The sequence below is a fragment of the Poecilia mexicana genome, unplaced genomic scaffold, assembly GCF_051168715.1.
Source record: "Poecilia mexicana isolate PSO_F unplaced genomic scaffold, ASM5116871v1 scaffold_10, whole genome shotgun sequence".
NCBI classification, from domain to species: Eukaryota; Metazoa; Chordata; class Actinopteri; order Cyprinodontiformes; family Poeciliidae; genus Poecilia; species Poecilia mexicana.
Genome location: NW_028263379.1, coordinates 11,359,879 through 11,376,485, shown reverse-complemented (window position 1 = coordinate 11,376,485; position 16,607 = coordinate 11,359,879). Strand labels below are relative to the sequence as shown.

The window sequence follows — 16,607 nt, the reverse complement described above, 5'->3', positions numbered from 1 at the left end:
GATAAATCAAAACCACAAGTCAGCATGGAGCACCACAGGGCTGTGTGCTCGAGTCATTCTTTTTACTTTATTTAAGCATTTCAGAAAAATTTGGAAGAGCTCTTTTTTAAAACCCAAAATCTGGGTTGATGATAAAATGATTTAGATTTTGACTCACTGTGAATCCATTAGCTATTCTTTCTTAATGTTCAGGGTTGGATGTTCACTATTCCAGGAGTTACTCTGTGGGAGGTGATGTTTAACTCTGACGCATTAAAAACAATCTGATATGACTATAAAACATAACTTCAAGAACAAAATATTTTTTCTTTACTTTTTACCAAAGTAACAAAAGAAATATTTTTAGAAAAACTCAAGTAATACGATGAAAATCTGAAAAATCTTCTGCTTGTTCATATATTTGCTCTGTAGAGAATAAACAACAAGTAGTCTTACATTAAAAACTAAATTGCAAACAGAAACAGTGTCAAAAATGCAAACCAGGTGTTGAATTTGACACATATGTCTTTGTTGATTAAACATATTGTGAGAGTTAGTGTGATGCAATGGATGCTGGAGGTCATAGTTTTTTAGTCTTCAAAGTAGAAGACTTTAAAAAGTCTTCCACTTTTTATGTACCCTAAGCTTTTTATGTAGCTTAGGGTACATAAAAAGACCCTGAGCTCTTAAATACAATTTAAGAATCCAGTTTGAGTGTGCCGTCTGCATCAGAAACCACGTCACCATCTATTTACGAGCTTCTTTTTAAGTGTTGGGTTTTACGTAGTGGTGCAGAGAAACACTGCAACAAATGGAACCAAGTGAAACATACCTGCCATATAGGAAGGAAGAGACGGCATGATGTATTTCACACGACACACTTACGTCCTCCACAAAGGTCACGTCTCTCACAGATCTGAAGGGCTCAAAGCTTCCAGGAAGTAAACGCAGAAAAACTCTTCTGCTTTGGGGAGCGTCTGCTCAGAAGCGCATGGGATGCCACGGGCGACAGGCCGCTCCACTGCATCATGATCAACACCTACCAGACCAGCATGGCGCTGCCGCAGGCGCCTCCGCCGGTGCCGCCGCGGCTCGGCAGGCCCGAGCCCATCCTCATCCCGACCCAGCTCCCATCGCCAGGCTACAGCAAGCCACTTCTGCGATTTCTGGTCTGCGTGGTGACGCTGCACTTGTTTCTGTCTGTCGGAGGTTTTCTATACCTGTACTACAACGAAAGACAAATTGCACATGTAAGTAGCGCCGTGGTTTGTAACAACAGTCGTTTTGTTTTAAATCTAAAGCTGGAAACTTGAGTTTTCTCACGCTGGTGAGGCAGAAACTGATGCAGATTCACAGGTTTTGCACCATCTAAAGTCTCACTAGAATTCAGGGTGAGATGCACAGGAAATCCTCCTCTGTAAATGCAACAAACATGTCACACCTCACATGCTTTTTTTGGGCCTCATTTAGCATGTTGCTAAAATAGATTTAATACAGCGCAGAGAATAATTATTTGCCTATTCTTCTGCTGATGTTTAACTTTCTCTTGTTCTTGCAGGCAACCTACTCCTCACCACAAGGAAGAGGTAAATTGATTTTACTGATTATTGCTGTTCTGAGTTTTGAGAGAAAAGTCAATCAGATAAAGAAACCTGACACGCATTTGTGTTTTTTTCCCCTTTTAGTTGGTTTTCCTCCCGTAGAAAAACAAGACACAACCTACAGAGCCTTTGCACGGATGTTAATTGGAAAGCCAAATGCTACAATCGAGAAAAAATGTAAGAAAAAAGAAAATCTGTTTTCTCTTTTCACAGAAATTCAGTTATAATTAAAAGATAAAATAACAACTTTTACTGCTTTTTCTAGCTGGTTACCTTGAGTGGAGAATGGACCTCTCAGTCCGCAAGAACATCAATTACTATGGCAAAAGCTGGCTGACGGTCCTGGAGCCTGGTGACTACCTCGTCTACTCCAGGGTGACCTTCTCCAAGCACAGCATCGCCCCGCTGACCGGCTGCATCAAGCTGAAGAACATGGAGACGGGAGTGGAGAAGGAGGTGGCCAAGGCCCACTGCAGCCTGAGCGACAAGGACGGCCTGAACCCTCAGCTGTGCACAGTTACGCTGCAGGACGTGATCACGCTGAGCAGGGGGAACCAGCTCTCCGTCTGGGTGGAAAACCTCTCGCTTGTGGACTACGGAAAGCAATCGACGAGTTTTGGGATGTATAAGCTGTAGGAGCCGCGTGGACCGGGACTCCAAAACAGGGATCTGCGACTGTGGATGGAATATCGATACTAAGAAGACTCTGCAGGAGTTAATCAACAAACTCTTGTGGAATTGAGAGACATTTCCAAACTATAATTTATTAAATAACATTGTCTTTTTCTTTGTTATCGTCAGTGATTGCTTTGTATTTATTTATATAAATTGGACTATATGTAAAATAACTTTTATATTTAATCTGAATGATCTGGGGTTTTTTTTTTTTTTTTGGGCGAGCTGAATTACACATTTTAAGAATTAGCACTTACATTTTTATTATCCAGCAGCTTTTTGTGGGTATTATTTGACAAAAAAACTCAAAAGTTCAGAAAAACAGCACTTTTTAAAATGTGATAAAGAACAGAAACTGCTCTGAACCAGTGGTTTTAATTTTCTAGGGCATGCAGCAGCAACTAGAGATGCACCTTCTCACGGTGACAAAGACAGGCACTCGACCTGTAAATTATCTTTAGAAATCTGATGAGGTCAACTTTTTCTCTCGTCACAGTTATCCTTTTCGGAAATCAATTTTTCTAATTTCAGAATTCAAAAATAGCACAGAATGGAACAAAAACCCATTTCTAATGGAAGATTAAAAAAAAGCCGATGGCTTTTGCTTTTTATATTGCGCTACAGGAGGATCACTGGACAAATCCAATGACCCTTTCAGCTCCCCTCACCTTCCTCTGCAGGGCTGCCATGTTGCATCGTTACCCTGAAAGGTTTAACCTCTTACTCAGAGCTGTGTTTTTTCTTTTTTTTCTGGGTAGGGTGGCCCAGATTTTGGGGAAAACCTGAGCATCTGACATCTATTTTTAGTTTTTTTTTAAGTTATGCAATCAGTGCTTGAAACGTGTTTTTATTGCTTTTTCCCCATGTCGATTTGGCAAGGTGCAGTAAAGAGATTTTTCACTGTATTTAAAAAAAAAAAACTGGAGAATGAATTTATTTCTGGACTGATTTTTTTCTACACTGCGCAGAGATTTTTAAAAATCTCTTTTATTCTTGCATATGAAAACACACAAAAGCTCGTTAAATTTTTCAGGTTCGCCCAGGGAGAAAAAAAAAACTCTATGCCATCCATCTTGAGCCGTGACACTCATACCAGGCTCGCCTGGGCCTTTTTGTCTTCTTAAAATAGCTTCACTCTGCTTCTTCATGACTGTAATGTTTCCTTTTTAGTTCGTAAGTACACCTGCAGTACTCGATGAGTAATTCAAGCGTATAGATTGGCAAATAAAACGTGCTTTTTTACATGGAGTGTAACAGTATGGAAAGTGTGAATCTCTATGGAGGTGTGCAGATGCAGCCTACTCGCACAGCATGTCACTCCTTCCACCGTGCAAAGGGTTTCCTGAGAGCGAAGTTGAGCAACCTACAAATTCCTGCGCTGCACATGAGATGAACATGGGGCGGAAAAGCCTGCCTGCCATCTGTGGATTTCCAGCATGAATGTAGAAAAACCTATTTCCATTTCTGTCATGGTTACAAACTGATTTTCAATCCAAAACTCCACTTGTTATATTAAACTTTTAATAAAAGAACAATCAAACCAAACATACAGTACAGAATGTCTAGAAAAAAAGGGTAAAATACTTGCAACAATAATTGCATAGAACAAGCTTTAAAAAAACAAACAAAAAAAAAAACAAACACAGTGGCGTGGAAATCAGATGAACTTCTTCCCACCAGTAAGTGCTCACAGAAGCTCTTGGGAAATTCGAATTACAGTGTGTGGTGCTTAATGGAAACAGTCGTTTTGAGGGGAGGATGCGTCTCTGCAACATTATTAGATCACCTCGCCTGGCTGGTGAGACAAGTTGTGCCTTTGAGCCTGAAATTTGCACCTTTGCAGACGAACCAGCTGCATCGAACGCCACACAGCGCTGAGAAGTTTCTGAACAGAGGTGCGTGCAAAAACTACAAAAGAAAAATAACACACTTCCCACACAGCAACTGTGTCACAAATTCAACGATCTGGATCATTTGTGGATGACAAAAAAAAGGACCTCATTGTTTCTAATCAGGAAACTTCACTGAGTGAAAGGCGAATAAAAAGCATCTGGAGGGATTTTTTTTTGTTAATGAATTAAATTCAGTCCTTACTATTGCAGGTTGTTTGAATCTGACTGATGGCTGCTGGTTTTCACCCAGAGGTCTGTCAGGAAAGCAGTCACTTATTGCATTTCAGCTACATTCACCGTTTGTGTGCAGTGCGCCACATAACAGCGTTGACAGTGCGTGCGCTCGTCCCCATGAGGAAATGTACCGCGGTTGGTCTTCAGAAAGAGGCCACGACCATAAATAGGAAGCAAAGCGCTGTGTGTTTTCAGACCCAACATACACAATAACATCATTAAACTAAGCTTGACACTTTGAATATATTTCATGTTTAGTCCCAGTCGGTCTCGAACTCTCTTTTGGTTTTCGGACCCCTTCGGGAGGCACTTAAATATGTTTAACACCAACATCTGTTCATTTCCTCTGTTCCCAGACAGAAGTCTGTAAATTCTCAAAGCAAAACGAGTTTCTCTTTTTCCTCTTTAGCAATATAAAACAGGGTTTTCCTTGCAAAACGTTCTCCATAAGGCTTACACCACATTTTAAATGCCTGGGTTAGCAATAAATACGGACTATCCTTATAAACTCAAAACAAAGAAAGGTTATCTACTCAACATGTTAAAATGATTCCCATATATGTTTTAGTAAGGGTTACCTCTTTGTCTACTTTTATAATAGCAAATAGAACAGAGTTAAGTCTTTCCTATTCCGTTATGCAGATGCATTGCTTTGGAGTATATATGTCTGGATATATATTGATTATCGCATTTCTGATGCAGAATTTATAGTGTAGGAACACTGTACATCCATGCAGTTTTTAAATAAACGGTATACAGCTGCATTTGGAGATTGAGCTTGTTAAAGTCACCTGTGTGACTTGCTAAAATGCCTATAAAACCCCCTGAACATGAATTAGGTTGAATCTTCGTCATGTTGAAAAATGCTGTGTATCATGAAAGCACAAGAGGAAGATTTTTCTTTTCCAACAAGGAGCCCTATGGTAATAAAATACAACAGTGACAAAGTCATGATTTGGAGAGATCATCATCAGTCCGGTTTTAAAAGAAGTTCAGACAAGGGAAGCAGAAGAACTCGATGGCTTTTTACTCCTTTTCTATTCCAACAACAGCAGAAGAAGCTACAGAGAGCTTGTTTCTTTTTTTCCCCCCAAAATTCTTCCACTAGCAGGTCGGATCTTACAGTCCAAATGGGGGAGATTGCTTGAAACACAGAGGATTAGCCGAGCGGTTCGGCAGTAAGCATGCTCGTTTGGGTCTTCCGATGAGACGGATCCGACTCCGTCGAGCTGTCAAACCGAGCTTCGGGCGACGGAGCTCCACGTTTATGTGCGACTGAAATGTGAAGACGGAAGACACGCATAGAAAAATAAACGCATAAGCACACAGAAACCTGCCCCGCTGCGAGTCCGCTCCTGCAAACGGGAGCTTCCGGGCCGAAGAGGTGAGCTGTGAGGACGGTCCACTGTCCTAATGGCTGCTGTCCTCCCAGCCGCAGTCGTTCTTCTGCTTGCTCAGCTTTCTCACCAATCTTTCCAGCTCCTTGCGAGACTTCTGCTCCTCCTCCAGAAACTGCTTCATCCACTTGTTCTCCTGTGAAACATAGGGGGGAATAACAGCATTAAAGAGTGGAGGCTCTTTAATGCTAGTCAGTAGCTGGTTTGCCTCAGATTTGGGTCATTTATAATGCTGAGGCGAAGGTATTCACGCCTCTTTAAAGGTGCATTTCCCAAGCACAAGGTGTCATGTCACAGCATAATCAGGTAACTGTGTTACTTTCAATTGTTATAAAAACGATGTAGATATCAAATACGACTTAAAAGAAATGAAACTTTAATTTAACGCCTTAAAGCTGGGCCTGTGTGTTAAAAACTCCTGCTGTTTTTGGGACTCTGCCTTTAGGAAGCCATCACAACATGGCTCCTTATTTCTGTGCTGGAGAAGAGTTGCACCCAGACGTTGCAGGAAAACGTCGGTAAATAATGACACTTTAGATGCAAGGTTGTGCTAAAAGCTGCATCAAAAGTCCATTATAAGGGTCAGTCTTATGCACAATCCTTCAAATAAAGTGCTACAGAAAAACGTGAAATGCTCTTTAAAAGCTGGATCTTTTGACCTAATTTGACTAAAAAAACTAAACAAAATGAAAACATAATTATTGGATTCAGAAATTTTTCTTATTGGCTGTGGAGATCTGAATTCCCTGTTGCTGCCATGTTGCATTGTGGGAACCCAGGGTTCCCTAAATCAGACCTCAGCGACTGAGAGGTCTGATTTCCATTTAAACCTTTAAAGCGTTTTCTGTACAGGGGAGACCAAACACATGTAAGATCGACCAGCATCCTGTTGTCTTCACACAGGGGGGTTTCCACAAAAGTGGTTTCATTGCTGGTTTGGAGTCGGAGCTCAGTTTACCACCAGCTGTTTCGACTGCCAACATGTTGGCTACAGTACCGAGAAGCTGGTGGTCGAAACTGGTATGGAGTCAAAACAGTGGGAAATGAGCTCACTGTCCGTCTTCTTCCTTCTGGTTAGGCGTCAACAAATACAAGTGATGGGCGGTTAAATTTAGTAGTAATAGTGGAGGTATTTCCATTGATGAAATGGTTCAGATGAAGCAAATTATTGTGTGTGAAAAAAGAAAAGCAGCAAAGAATTAAAACCAAGAAGAATCATTTTCATTCACTTTTCATTCAGCTCCACAGCTCAAATGTTTGTATGGGGGTTCTGTTGAGAACGTACGACCGGTAAACATCTTACCTGTACCAAATAACTGTCTTTAGCGGAGACAACAAAAAAGGGACATTTCAGCCATTTTAAAATAGATTTAATGTCATAGTTAAACTAGGCATGGATTGGAATGAGATTCCCAAAACATGATTATCATAAAAAAAAAAACATGATTTGATAACATAATATCATTTATGTGACAGATTTAAAATACATTTATGACATGATGTAGTAAAATAGATGCCAACAATGAAGAGAGAAAACCATTTTGACCATTTGACTGTTTTGTAATACATTTCTATTTATGCATTACAGAAACAGTAAATCTATTTCTGTATTATTTCTAGTCTGCTAATAAGGGAACTTGTCAGCTGCCTTATTAAGTGGCAGAAAGTTGGCTTAAATGCTTTTTTATTATTGTGAAAATTCAAAAACTTTCTCTTACTGACAGGTTTTTGCATTAAAGCCCCTCCAACCAAGAAGAGGGGTCAAAACTAAACCTGATGTACTTTCTTGACTAACATTTGCAAACTTCCATGAACTCAGTTTTTGATAATCTGGTTACTGTACAGATCTAAAAAAAAACAAAACAAAACAAGTATATTAAACTGAGGAAGTGTTTAAAGTGATCATTTCTATTAACAGTTTATATGTTTGGCGTTTTTGGCAACTTTCAGGTAGTTACCACTCAGCATGTTCCTGTAATAAATAATTTAGCATTTTATTACAAGTATTCTAACTTACCTTTTTTAACTCATGCACCTCGTCCTTTAAAGCATAAACTGCGTCAACCAGGCTCCTGCAAGTTAAAATATAAAAGCAGCATTTATTTCATGCCAGAAGAAGTAGGTGCTACTTTACATCTTGTTTTAGCAAGCCAAACATTTCATTCTGTTTATTTGGACATGAAGGTGATTTTGTCTGTAACGGATCCATATTTGATTGGCGAATCCAAATACAAGCAAAGATTTATGCTGAAATATTCTCAAAGCTTATTCTTCAGAAGCAACAGCATGCTTACTTTTCCTCAGTGACTGTCTGTCCGTTGCTCTTAATTTCCTCCACGATTATTTTCTCTTCTTCAGGCAGGAGAACCTGAGGGACACACTCTTTCCGTACCGCTGTGCATGTACACACAAATGAACACATGAGCGATGTTGATCCCTTTAAGACACAAAAATCATTTTAATGCATCTGTCTGTGATGCGGCAACACACACCTGTGGTGGTTTGGTGCAGGCTGGCTCCGGTGCAATAAGCCTCAATCACTCGAAGTATCTGAGCGTCTTCCTCCAGAGCAGCTGTGCCTGTCGAAATATGACTGTTATTTAGCAATCAAAGAGACGCGCGATGCCTTTTGGTGAATTTAAAACAAGAAAGAGAATGCCGATCAGCAGGGTGCATGGCACGAGTTTACCGTGTAAGGAAAGGTTTCACTGTATTGTTAACCAAAAATATAGCTAATCCAACAGCTGAAGCAGGGCTGGACGATATGGCTGAAAAACGCATCACGATATAAGCTTTTCATATCAGTCGATATCAATAATTACCGTTTTTTGTTGTTGTTTGTTCTAAAAATCTGAAACTCTGCCAAACTGGTGGTGTGACCTTTTTCTGTTTTATACACCACACAGTTTTCATGACATTGCTTTTATTTTTAAGCAGTTATTGTGGCAGAACCTTAAACTGCTGCTGCTCAAGTTGCTCAACAGACTCACTCTGGTTGCTAGGCAACCAGAGTGAGTCTGTTGCTAGGTAACTAAAAAATATGACTATCTAATATTACATGGTAGGGAGGTCTAAGGTTTGAAATGCATGCACTTATTTTGCAAGGAAAAAATTGGGATTAAACGGATGTGGAAATTTTATAAAACAATTTAAGACAAATGTTACTTTTCTCAGAACTAAAACAAAAAAGTCTGATTGAAAATGCTACGTGACATTACGATTTTTAAGTTTTTAAAAATTTTTTTACTCCATAACTTAACTTCACGATGAATTCAGTGCAAGAAAGTTTAGGCAGTGAAACGTAAACATGAGTTATGTGAAATTTGGAGGTAGATCTTGTTCAGGGTGAAACTCTTACTTTTCCTTATCTGAAACTCGTCATCAGAGGGCTTGCGGTCTTTCTTCCTGTTGCCTGGCAGGAACTTTTTTATCGGCCTTGGGCTCTTACTGGAGTCCTGCAGGAGCACAACAACAAACTCGATGAATCTTTGGGAACACAAACGTCTCGGCTCTACACACAGCTGAAACATGAGGCTTCAGTTCAAAACACAATGCAAGCTTTTTGGGGATTTGCATCCCGAATGTACAAACAGTGAAGAAACAAAAGAACCATCAACAAACAAGGCAGCAAGCACGAGCTAACCGAGACCAAACTGGCAGGAAAACGTCTCTGACGTAAAATGCAGCCTGCTTGAAAGGGTTTCAAACAAGAGCTAATCATTTCTATAGCTTACATCGTGTGCGTTCAAAAATATAGTTGCAGAAAAATGAAGGCAACTTGACTACCAAAGTATTTCAAGTAAAAACTTAAGATTCAGTGTTTTTATTTTAAAAAATCTGACCACAAACATGTGGTTTCATGAATGAGGGTTTTGCTTTTCTAATTAGCTTTCATTTAATTTGAAATCATTCATAAAAATAGTTTCCTCTGTGAAACATATGAACACCAGAGGTGTGAAGTAATTCACCAGACAACCTGTTTAGTCATTGTGTGATGTGTTGTTCCTTCGTGAGTAGTGGAGAGTAGTGCAGACCTTCACCCTACTGTCACAGCTCTTTACATTTAGTAATTTGCTCCATGCTGTAACGGCATGCCCCATTATTTAGAAACACCTCAAACTGGACAGCAATTCTTAGAACGTGATTTCAGTAATTCGATTCAAAACCTGAAACCGTTTTACATTCGTTGAACGCAGATTGATCTTCAACAAACTTTTATTTTCACTGAATGTGATGCTTTTGACTTGCGGCTTTGTCAATGTCAAAGTTACTTATATACTTATGTGGTGTGGCTGGTTAAAACCAAAGTGCTGTACAAAACCGATAACACAACAGGATAAGTTGATGAAAAGATTTTTAATAATGTGGCTTTTCCTTCTGATGCTCTTAGTTCAGGAGCTTCTTAAGACGAGGAATCCAATAATTGGTAACACGTCCTGAATACATCAGTAAGTGATGTCTCTTTAAGAACTCAACTCAATCTCCCTCAGACTTTCAGATGAACTCAATTCATACCAACTAAAAGATGCATTTATCCACAATTCTTCTGCATTTTTTCCTTACACTTAACTTTCCATAAAAATGTTTGGGTGCAGCTCTTCGTTTTTGGGTTTATCTTCCTTGTGAAGAATGTCATTCATTTAATTTGTATGATGACTTTTCCTAAAAATAATTGTGTTTTGTTGGTTTTCTGTAATATTCTAATTTTCTAAGATACTGAATCTCAGGTTTCAATTTGCTGAAAGGAATAATCATCAAAATAAACAGAACTGGAATATATCACTTGTTTCTACTGAATCTATATCATGTGAGTTTTGAATTGAATTACTGAAAACATTAACATATTTAGGGGAATTTAATATATTGAGATGCACAGAGATTTCAGTCTTGCCATGAAGACTCATCGTGATTGAAGTCAGAGGGTTAAAACTAGTTAAGCTGAATAATGTGTTTTAACTACATGTAATTAAAAACTACAGCATTCTTGTGCTTTCCCAACTCTTCTTCTTGTAAAGAGCAGCTTAAAGATGCCGAAAAGGGCAAAAATGACCCCATGTGTCACCTTTAAGCAGAAAATATGACTAATATGTCTAACAAATTGTGCCTCAGGCTGCTTGGTAAGTGATTTGAATGATTGTGGCGTGTAGATGGCACACGGAAAACTCAGCTCCCGCTTTTTCTTTCCTTTCTTTCAAAAGCCACCTAAATGTTCATCCTTTATTCTATGATGTCAGCATAGGTATTGCACTTATTTGCCTGTGTCAAAAAAGAAATCATTGCTGAGGGACAGACCCGACTGAGCTTTCCAGAAAAGAAGCTTCTCAGGTGGAATTTTATTGCTCCTGTGCGTCAGAAATTGATTTCAAAAGATGAAGGGAAAAAAAAAGGTATCTTAGTGGCTGGCTGACTTCTTGCAGGGAATGGAGGGAAGAGAAAACTTGCAGGGGCCACAGACAACAGGAAACCAACACGATGAGACAATGAAAGAGAAGAAGTGAAGCAAAACAGAGCAATGGCATGTCAGCTCTACACACTCGCATACAGGCAACCCCCATCCCACCTCCCCCTGCCCACATTTTTACCCACAAGCACACACACACAGAAACAGAGACACGTCTAACCTTACCTTCATGATATAAGACATCCTCTAAAGAAGGCAGAACGGAAAAAAAAGAGAAAAAAGGGGAAAAAATGTGCATGAAACGTTACAATGAGTGAAGGGTGCGACGAGAGAGAACATTTCAAAACACCCTTAATGGATCAAACCTACTGTTTGTCTTTGCAGAACAGGATGAAAAACTTAACATTTGAGTAAAGACGAAAGAAAAAATGCAAAAAGAAAATAATTATCTATGTTTACCTGAATATTATTAAAAACAAGGTATTTTGAAGTCAGTTTTTATTTATAAAGCACTTTTCATACACAACAAGGGAAACAATTCAATTAGATAGCATAAAAACAGAAGAGGCTGAGAAAAGCAACATAAGGTAACAGTAATAATGAGGCCAAGCACAGCAACATAATCTCACCATAAACAAATCTGACCTTTAATCACATTTATTCAGTGAATTAATGCACTCAAATATAAAATCTGCTTTAATCCTGAAAAAAGAACATTAGGAAACATTTATGTAAAACAAATGTACCGAGGTCACAGTTAGGTCACACTCCCCAACAGTTCCTGTGAAATAAAATGTACACTTTTTTTTTTTATCTTTAGTAGCTGATAGATCCCACATGATGTGATTAACTTTATTAACGACTTTCAGTTTTTCTTGGTCTCATTCTCCTCTCCTCAAAATGAGTAAAAGTAAAGCAGATGTGGGAGGATCTTTATAAGTCATGAAATGACGACCGGCCTCAAATTATTTACGAAACCTGTAACAAAAGTAATAACCAACTAAAATTATGAAAAAGCATTTCTTTTTAAGTTTTCTAACTTCGTCAGCAACTATTGAATACAGATCAATACTTTCCTGTTTCCCTAGGAGAATTGAAATGGCATGAGGTCATTTTTCCTTATAACGAATACGACATTCAATCAAGGCATATTTTCCAGTAGATAAAAAAATACAGCTACAGGAAATGTTACTCTTTACCCAAACTACCACCTATTTACAGTCACAGCAATATTTAAAACGTCTAAAACATCTGAAACTGTGATGAAAGACGTTGAATGGAAACCCAAGTTTATCTTGCCACCATCCATAGAAAAAAAAAGCTTAATGCTTCATAAGCACCTTACAGGGTGGCATGCTGGGTAAAAGGTAAAGATAATTTTATTTATATAGCACATTTTCAGCAACACGGCAATACAAAGTGCTTAGGGTCACTAAGTATCCATAGCAACCATTTATTTAAAGGTTTTCGAACTCATCCTCAGTAAAAGTGCTAATGCTTGTCAAGAGCATAAGTAGGTTTACACGATTTGATTTGTTAGAGAGTAAAAATGAATTAAAATGTTGTTTAAAGTCGCAGTATGTAACTTTTATAAAGAGTATTTTTATTTTTTTTAATATTTACTAAAACTGTCGGCATGTCATGACAGTTTGTTATGAGACAGATAATCTGTGAAAAGATCGATCTCCTCCACTTTCTCCCTGAGCTGAAGAATTGCACCGCTCCCGGCCAAAAACAACCAATCACAGCCCGGAGGAGGATCTTAGCGCTGTCAATCATCCCCATGTACTCGCTGCTAAATGGGCTAATGGCAGAGAAACAACTCGGTTACAGAAAAAATGTCTATCTGCCGTTATAACTCGCCTTAGCATTCGTGACGGGTTCAGCCAGATGCAGCGACCAAGGAGATCCTTCTCCTGGCTCTGATTGGTTGCTTCTAGTTAGCATTGGCAGCACTGGGAGAAGGTAGTGATAGCATGATTGGAGTTTGTATTGATTACTCATAGTTAAGTCTTTGCTGTTCATTAAAGGCTCCAAAAGACAGATTATGTGGCTAACAGTGAGATATTTGTGATGCATATAATTTGTAAACATGAAACACATTTGATAATCATAGATAAGATTAAGCTTTTGGTTTTGATCAGTGCACTTCCAACCCCCCTCTTCTGCTTCATAATTGGTGCAAGCACATCTGTGAGTCCCACGCTTCCTACACTCGATGCGTTTGCTGTCAGATGAGCGTTTGCTCTGTCCAAATTGCTGCGGCTTCTCAGTTAAAAATTACCGTCAATGCAAAAGCAAAAGACGCAAAGAGTTACGACTGCACAGAAGAGACCTCCACAGTAGATGGTTGATGTCGGAAAACACCAGCAGCAACAAAGTGATGACTGTGCAGAAACAATCCTCTCAGAGTCTTCTGTGCTGTTGCTATTTAGCTCTAGTTGACCTCAAACGATGGCCGAACCACAAAGTGCCCTAGAAATTCTTGTGCTGGTATTCATCTGGACACACAAAACTTACAGTACCTCAGTTTTACAAAAATAAGAGTAATGCATGCATTACTTACATTTTGGCACAGTAAGTCAGGAGTTCATATGAAAGTTTGAGTAACTTACTTCAAAAGGTGAAACCCATTACATCACACATAATCAATATGCATAAAGTAATATATATCAGCTGTTTATTTCTGCTAATTTTGATGATTGCTGCTTACAGCTAAGCAGCAATCATCTTAAAAAAAACATAACTTACTTTGCAGAAATGTTGGCGAATTCTAAAATGTGTCCATGTACTGTAAAGTACACAGTACTTGGTCAGGGCTCCTTTTGCAAGATTGACAGTATTAACGTAGCAGGAACTAAAATGATCATCCTGTGGCTCAGCCCTCAGTTTGTCTGCATCGTTATTTTCCTCCAGGCAAATAAAATCTGCACCTCCATAAAGCTTGACAGCAACTCGTCTTCCTCATTTTGGGCCTTATCAAAAACCTGAATGTTCTTAAAGTGCCAGAATGCATTGATAAAACCCATTAAATTGCTAAGATATCAATAAAAAGCTGTTTCAGCATCCAATAAATTAAATAACATTGAACATCTTTTCACACACTGATCAATCCCTCCAGGAGTTTGCGATTGTTTTAGTGTTTTTATGAATTCAAAATCACAGATTTTGTGGCTCTAATTTAGAAATATTTGTAAGGACCTTTCAAGAATATTTGAGCTAATGTATTATGTTAAATGTGACTTTATATTAATCACAGATTTAACTTGACATCAGTCACTTAAGCCCAATGTTTTTGGCCAATTTTCAGAGAAAATGTCAGTAAAATAACAAAAATTAGGGGAACTGTTGATTTTGTGTGAATTCTGTGTAAATTTTGCAGATTTGGGAAAAAGTGGAGGGACTTACTGATATAATTTGGAGTCTGGAGGGTCAGGTAATATTCTGAGAACCTTAATTTGGGGTTTTCATTCGTTATAGGCCACATTTGAAACCAGAAGCTTACATATATCAAATGTGTGTGTAAAGATTTTTTTCTCACTGACTGAAGTTAAATAAAAGCAAACTTCACTTTTTTTTTTACCATTGTCTTTCCATCAATATAATTAAAAGATCAGTGTTAGACCAAACTTCCCAAGTCATTAGCTGCTCTTATCCAAATGTTTTAATTAGGACATCAGCAGTAAATCTGATTAATTAACCAGCATTATTTTATAAACACACCGGTTTAAACAATTTGCAAATGTTTGTCTTTTTCTTTTAGATATATTATGCACAGCGTTAACTTGTTGTGGTGGAAGCTGCATTCAGAGAATATAAATGGGAAGTGAAAAGTCATATGAATTCAGAAGACTGCAGATACAATCTTTGTGGGAGAGAAAAAAAAACACACAGAGGCTTCTGCTTGCTTTGACTCCAAAACAAAACAAAAAAAAGTTGAGGAGGTGCAGAAGTACAAAGAATTTGCATTTTAAAAGTTGGGGACACTCTTGGGAAAAAAAAGACACATAAGGGAACAGAAGGCTGTCTGCTCAGTGTCTGATTCTGTGGTAGGAATGTGTAACAACTGAAAGTTTTAGCAGAAAGTGCTGACTATGAAAGCTTCCACCGCCCACGTGGACCACAAATCAAGCATCATCTCACATCAAAAACCAAGTAATTCATAACCACTAGTGAACTCAATGCTCTCGAATGCCAGTCACGCTTTTGATGACCAGGCAGACGTTACTGGAATGAGCATCACCTTCTACCACATTTCAGTGATACCTATGTTTGCTTCGAAGCTTTTCCATTTACGCAATGACAAATAGACTGAACATCTAGGTCTGGATGACGGACTGCCTCAAAAGTTCAACCCTTTTCTTGACTGAAATCGTCTAGATACCAGTTAAAAACTCATTAAAGGTGGGGATTAGTTGTGCATTTGCTGGAAATGTAAAAGCAATAAAAAAGCCCAGGACCCCCACAGTGTGAATAAATGTGAGACGACTTAAAAGCTGGAAAGGTGGTCATGTAGAGGAGGGGGACTTCTTACAGGTTCTGACTACTACAGTATTGCATGACTGATTATGAGAAACTGGTGTGGGTTTGTTTGTGCAGTTCTGCAGGTTCCTACCTCTTTGTAGCCCAGCGCAGCAGAAGGCTTAAGAGGCGGAGCGGGACGCAGGCAGCTGAGCGTCCACGGCTTGCTGGTCTTTGGCGGCTCCAGGGGACCCCGGCTGACGGCGCTCGGACCACCCAGGTGGGGAAGGTGTGTGGGAGTGCCGACTGAGCTCAGTGGCTTCCCGTCTACAGTCTGCAGAAGTATCAAAGTGGTCTGGTGCTCGTCATCTTTGGAATAACTCTGGGCGTTTCACACTTTTAGCAAGGTGCAAGGTTCATTCTGAGTATTGTTTGACTTTATACAGTGTATGTGTCTGCCGGTGCGAGTGGGTGTCCTGACCTTTGAAATGATGCCTGTAGGACTTCCTGATTTGGTGTAAGGCTGCAGGTGCTCCAGCCACTCTTGCAACTCTTGAGAACTGCTGCAGAACACTGAAAAGCGATCAACCATGCCTCCTACAACAAAACCCCAAAAGAAAGCAGCATGTAAAACAGAGTTCTTTCAGAGACAGTGTGAGGTGACACAAACAAGTAATTAGGCCGACAGATAAAATCAACCACAACCGAAAAAAGAAATTGAGGATTTAGGAAGTGTAGGAGTAAATCTCTCTTTCGCTTGGATTTTTTCCTCCTAACTAATTACATTATCAGTCTCAAAATTAAACATCAAAGTCAAATCTTGCAACAAAAAAAAAAAAAAAGTGCTGCAAACTGTTGAGGAGTCCATGATCTCTGCAAGGTTACAGATAAAGTAAGCACATTTGCACATTTGCAAGCTTTGTTTTGTGCTCCTAATACAGCACAGACACCATTTAGCTTAGCGTTA

At 39.1% G+C, this 16,607-nt stretch overlaps 2 protein-coding genes across 3 annotated transcripts in view; one reads left to right on the top strand and one right to left on the bottom strand.

The window, feature by feature from the left end:
* Positions 1–825: 825 nt before the first annotated feature.
* On the top strand, positions 826–3,509 carry cd40lg (CD40 ligand). Its single transcript, XM_014984639.2, has 4 exons — positions 826–1,229; positions 1,538–1,565; positions 1,665–1,757; positions 1,846–3,509. Exons 1-4 carry the CDS (start codon positions 1,008–1,010, stop codon positions 2,214–2,216), a joined length of 714 nt encoding a protein of 237 aa, XP_014840125.2. The 5' UTR covers positions 826–1,007; the 3' UTR covers positions 2,217–3,509.
* A 245-nt stretch (positions 3,510–3,754) lies between these two features.
* arhgef6 (Rac/Cdc42 guanine nucleotide exchange factor 6) overlaps positions 3,755–16,607 on the bottom strand; it is a 43,542-nt gene continuing 30,689 nt past the window's right edge. The window contains exons 15-22 of one of the 2 annotated variants that reach the window (XM_014984634.2): positions 16,122–16,237; positions 15,795–15,974; positions 11,405–11,425; positions 9,137–9,233; positions 8,271–8,357; positions 8,073–8,172; positions 7,796–7,850; positions 3,755–5,914 (exon numbers count right to left, since the gene is read on the bottom strand). In XM_014984634.2, the coding sequence (XP_014840120.2) occupies positions 5,792–5,914; positions 7,796–7,850; positions 8,073–8,172; positions 8,271–8,357; positions 9,137–9,233; positions 11,405–11,425; positions 15,795–15,974; positions 16,122–16,237 (779 nt within the window). In that variant the 3' untranslated portion in view covers positions 3,755–5,791. The remainder of the gene's footprint in view (positions 5,915–7,795; positions 7,851–8,072; positions 8,173–8,270; positions 8,358–9,136; positions 9,234–11,404; positions 11,426–15,794; positions 15,975–16,121; positions 16,238–16,607) is intronic. The other variant, XM_014984635.2, reaches the window with a different exon arrangement.